The sequence below is a fragment of the Diuraphis noxia genome, unplaced genomic scaffold (genome assembly GCF_037042655.1).
Source record: "Diuraphis noxia isolate RWA-SAM2 unplaced genomic scaffold, SU_Dnox_SAM2 contig0002, whole genome shotgun sequence".
NCBI lineage: Eukaryota > Metazoa > Arthropoda > Insecta > Hemiptera > Aphididae > Diuraphis > Diuraphis noxia.
Window position 1 is genome coordinate 69,613,296 of NW_028301712.1, and position 5,815 is coordinate 69,619,110.

Genomic DNA, 5,815 nt, shown 5'->3' on the forward strand with positions numbered 1-5,815 from the left:
GTCAAGGAAGAACTTCGTCAAGGTCATCCAAGGCAAGGTAAGCGAGCTGTTAATAGCACATAGTCTATAAGTTAGTGTTTCGGGGTTTATTTCCTTTTCCCGTTTACCTATTCCTAATATTCTGACACTCTCGAGTCGCGGTTGAAATTATATATTAGCGTATATAAGTATAGCCAGTGGAAAGTACGTGGTAGAATTAGACAGTGCATAGAATAGCTACACACTACAATATAGATAATACAATGAGTGAGCTGGCGAACCTTATCACACGCCGGGGCCAGCTAAAAGGCCAATTAACTCGTATAGCAAATTACATCCGCGATAATAAAGGTAGTCCAGATATCGATCAAATTACGGTAAGATTGGAAAAGACCATAGAAACATGGCATGAATTTCAACAAGTTCAATTGCAAATTGAAGAAGAAACCGAGACAACTAATGAGAGCGAGAAATACCGTAGCGAGTTCGAGGAGTTGTATTATGATAACGTAGCTAAATGCAATAAAATAATTAGAGCCGCGTCGCCAGGCGTTAATTCAAATCCGTCACCTAATCGGACTTCGAACGAATCCAGCAACGACGAAGCAAATGGTCGTGTAAGCCTACAGCCCGTACAGTCGGCAATCAAGTTAGCTGCTATCGAGATACCAAGGTTTACAGGAGTGTATACAGAGTGGGCCGCATTCTACGATATATATACGGCGTTAATACACGATAATAAATCGATGAGCGACATTCAAAAATTTTTTTATTTACGATCGTGTCTCAGTGGAGATGCGGAAAAGGTTATACATTGTCTGCAAACTACGGCGGAAAATTATCAAGTAGCATGGACAAGTTTAATCACAAGGTACGACAACAAAAGGGTGTTGATCCAGGTACGCGTGAAAGCGTTATTTGATCTAGAGCCACTGAAAAAAGAGTCGGCAGTACATTTGCGTACGCTAATTGACACGGTATCTGGTCATTTAAAAGCGCTTGAGTCTTTAGGACAAACTCCAGACAGTTGGGGCGCATTGTTATCTCATTTAATAACGTCAAAACTGGACGCAAACACGAGACGAGCATGGGAAAGCGAAGCGACCAAGATGGAAGATTGCGGAGTGCCAATACTAATAGATTTTTTAAAATCACGTTTTCGAATTTTGGAGGCGATAGAATCAAATAAAAACATGAATACACAGGTACTAACGGACATTCCAAAGTTCAAGAAATCAGGCGACAGGTCTTCATCATTTACAACTACCACATCTTTCAGATGCTATAATTGCAATGGCTCGCACTCAATTTATAAATGTACCAAATTTCTAGCACTCACAATACTAGAGAGAATAAAAAGAATTAATGACTTAAAATTATGTAACATATGCTTACGCGCACACTCCGACAAATGTAAGTCACGTAATTGTCCGAAATGCGCGCGTCCACATAATGGTTTGTTGCATTTGTCGCGCGCTAATAATAATAATATACATACAGGCGGTGCGAGGAACGGCGGCGAATCGTCCAACACCACTCCACCTGCGGAGAACGATAGAAATGATATCGCTAATGAGGCAATGATTAATAGCGCACCCGCATCGGTAAATGCTCATGCACGTCAAAATAGTGAAGTAGGTCAGGTATTGTTATCAACGGCCGAGATTCTCGTATTCGACAGTCAAAATAAACCGGTTTTGTGCCGTGCGTTACTGGATAGTGGATCGCAGCACAATTTTATGACCGAGTCATTGACCCGGCGTTTAAATTTAAAACGAATAAAGTCATCGTGTTCGATAATCGGCATTAATGATGCATCGCATACGTCTACGTACAAAGTAACAACTACTATTAAATCGCGTATATACGACTATTCATTAAATTTGGAATTTTTTGCACTTCCCAATTTAACGAGCAAGTTACCGTTGATGCCGGTTAATCTGACAGAACTGAAGATCCCGGTGGATATAAGCTTGGCGGATCCATCTTTCCACGTGCCTAAAAAAGTAGATATCATTTTAGGCGCCGAAATATATTTTGAATTACTAACTAAAGAACAAATTCAGACAGTTTCACGGGGGCCAATTTTCCAGGGCACTCGTTTAGGTTGGGTCATCGCGGGACCCATCCCTTCGCCAACAAATCAAGCCGAAAACTCAACATTTTCATTATGTACGAGCGTAATGTCCGAATTCGCAAATATAGAAAATCAAATTGCCGAATTTTGGCGCTTAGAGGAGGTAAAGAATTGCAACGTATACACATTAGAGGAAAAAAGGTGTAAACAACATTTCGAGTTAAATGTAAAGCGTGGTGAAGACGGGCGTTTTACAGTAAGTCTACCTTTTCGTGACAATGCTCCTAGATTAGGAAAATCGCATGACGTAGCCCTTCGCAGAATGTTATCATTAGAACGACGATTTCAAACCGATACCAAGCTCAAGGAAGAATATAGCAAATTTATGAAAGAGTACTCTGAACTTGGACACATGGAAATTACGCAAAACACGATTCCAGATGATAAAGGTTATTATCTACCGCACCATGCAGTTCGCAACGAAAGCAGTACCAGTACTAAACTGCGCGTGGTTTTCGATGCGTCGGCGAGAACAAGTACTGACGTAAGTCTAAATGATGTGCTTCTAAAGGGACCTACCGTACAAGAGGATTTGGTCTCTATAATGACGCGATTTCGTATACACAAATACGTATTCACAGCTGATATAAAAAAAATGTACCGGCAGATTTGGGTGTCGGAAAGCCAACGTGATTTCCAGCGCATTTTGTGGCGTGAAGACCCGAGCCAGCCACTAAATATATATCGACTAAAAACTGTTACGTATGGCATAGTCACCGCTTCATACCTGGCAACGGCATGTTTACAAAAATTATCCGAAGAAGAGTCGTCAAAGTTTCCCGAAGCCTGTCAGGCCCTAAGTCGTGATTTCTATGTAGACGATTTTCTCGGCGGAACCATGTCAAAACAGTCTGCATTAAGATTACGTGATGACCTAATTACGATTTTGAGGGGCGCTGGTCTAGAGCTGTGCAAATGGTCAAGCAACGATCCCGACTTGTTGATTGGTGTTGAAGCAGTACCAAGTGCCAACAATGACTTAGATTTGCAGTATACGGAAAATGTTACAAAAATTTTGGGACTTTATTGGAATAAAGACATTGATGCATATCAATACAAAGTGTTAATGTACAATAACAAGGCGCGACCAACAAAACGCGTGATATTGTCCGAGATCGCCGCAATTTTCGATCCACTTGGTTTAATAAGCCCTGTAATAATTTGTTTTAAAATCATAATGCAAAAAATATGGCAAACGCGGGTAGATTGGGATGCAACGTTACCAACAGAAATTGAAGGCGAGTGGCGCAAGTGCCGTGCAAATTTAACGCATTTAAACACGTTAAAAATTACGCGTTCGCTCGTAGGTGACGGTGACATTGCGGATATACAATTACATGGGTTCGCGGACGCATCACTTACAGCATATGGCGCTTGCCTATATCTCCGCGTAAAAAACTATAATGGTGAGGTCATAACTAATTTAATTTGTTCGAAATCACGTGTCGCACCATTAAAAACAATTTCATTGCCACGTCTAGAGCTATTAGCTGCCGTCCTACTAGTGCGGCTGGCAGCCAAGTACGCGACGAGTTTATCTATACCAATTGAACACAAATATTTTTGGTCTGACTCTACCGTCGTTTTATCTTGGATATCGTCGGAATCGGCAAGATGGAAAACATTTGTTGCACACCGCATTGGCGAAATACATGAAACTACTTCGATTTCGCAGTGGCACCACGTCAGCACCAAGGATAACCCGGCAGATATAGTTTCTCGCGGCTGTTGTCCTACAAAAATCGGTGAATCAAATTTGTGGTGGAAGGGACCTATGTGGTTGCACAAAGATGTTTCTGATTGGCCGAAAGAAAATAATATCTATAGTAGAGAGGACGAAGTTTTATTAGAAGCGCGAACAGTATCTCACGTAATTACAGACAGGTACGATTTGTCGATCATAGAAAGATACTCATCTCTAACGAAACTAATACGCGTTACCGCATTTTGCCTACGATTTATTAATAATGCGTCGAAGAAAGAAAAATTAATTGGTGCGCTTCAGGCCGATGAAATCGACAAGGCTACGAATAGTATTATTAAGTTAGTGCAAGCTAGTAATTTCGCTGGTGAGATCAAGGACTTACGTAAATCAGGCCAAGTAAGCTCTAAAAGTGTATTGTTACGCCTGCGTCCGTTTTTAGATAAAAATGATTTGATCAGGGTGGGCGGTCGCCTAGGAAATGCATCTACTCTAAATGAATCGCAGCAACATCCGATAATTTTGCCTGCGAAAAATGTTTTAACCAAATTAATATTTATACACGAGCATGACAGATTAATGCATGGCGGCCCACAGGCTATATTATCCGCGGTTCGTCAAAAATACTGGCCACTTAACGGACGCAGTATTGCGCGTAGTGTTGTACATCGCTGCATAAAATGTTTTAAATATAGACCTGTTGTCGTACAGCCTATCATGGGTGATCTTCCCGAGGCTCGTGTACGGCCTACACGGGCATTCAAAAAGACAGGTGTAGATTTTGCAGGTCCATTTATGATCAGGTCCAGTTTAAGGCGGAATGCTCCATTGAATAAGGCATATGCTTGCTTATTTGTTTGTTTTATTACTAAGGCGGTGCACGTAGAATTAGTAGGCGACCTGACCACTCAAGCGTTTCTCAATGCGTTGCAGCGGTTCTGTGATAGACGCGGACTGTGCACGGACATTTATTCCGATAATGCCACGAACTTCGTGGGCGCCAACCGTCAACTCCAAGAATTGCAAGCACTTTTTCAATCTACTGAACATCAGGAGCGTATTCAGGACACATTATCCAAATCAAGTATTCAATGGCACTTTATACCACCGAGGTCACCACATTTCGGCGGCCTTTGGGAAGCGGCTGTGAAGTCGCTGAAAGCTCATTTATATCGTACACTAGGCAATGCCTCACTCACTTTTGAAGAGTTGAACACTATATTAATACGTGTAGAGGCAATTTTAAATTCGCGACCTTTAACCCCTTTGTCCTCACATCCTTCCGATTTATCCGTTCTCACCCCCGGCCACTTTCTTATTGGTGACGCATTAACTTCGCTACCCGATCGTGATGAGAGAGATGTCCCGACCAATCGATTGTCGAGATGGCGACGAGTTGTACAGTTCACGCAACAGTTATGGGCCCGTTGGACGAGGGATTATCTAACGCAACTCCAGGAAAGGACAAAATGGATGAGCTCCAGCGGACCTAAACTCGGAGTTGGTACGGTCGTGCTCATGCGCGACGACAATGTGCCTCCGCTCCAATGGTCCATGGGCAGGGTAGTAGAGGTCATTCACGGTTCCAATGGGCAAGTACGGGTGGCTAAGGTGCGAACTTGCAAAGGCGAATTTTCCCGGGCAGTTCGTTATTTATGTCCCCTTCCCTTCGAGGGCAATTCACCACTCGATCAACAGTAAAAAAAAAAAAAAAAAAAATTGTTTTTTCTAAAGTCATGGGTTAATAACCGAGTATTATATTTCGCATGGTATTAACTTTAATGTATACAATTTGTAGAATTATTTAATATTTATAGTAACCATATGTCATGATTTATATTTGCGTATCCACGCCTATTACATATGTATTTTTTATATTTTGTTTTATTTCATGTATAATCTGTTGATTGTATAGTAATGTATATGTTAATGTGTATAATAATGTATTTTTATAATAACTATAAGTAAAATTTGAAACTTAATGTTCCAAGGTGGGC

At 41.4% G+C, this 5,815-nt stretch overlaps 1 protein-coding gene across 1 annotated transcript; it reads left to right on the top strand.

The window, feature by feature from the left end:
• The first annotated feature begins 242 nt into the window (after positions 1 to 242).
• Positions 243 to 5,519, top strand: LOC149058855 (uncharacterized). The gene has a single exon (XM_089218504.1). It carries the CDS (start codon positions 243 to 245, stop codon positions 5,517 to 5,519), a length of 5,277 nt encoding a protein of 1,758 aa, XP_089074630.1.
• Positions 5,520 to 5,815: the final 296 nt, after the last annotated feature.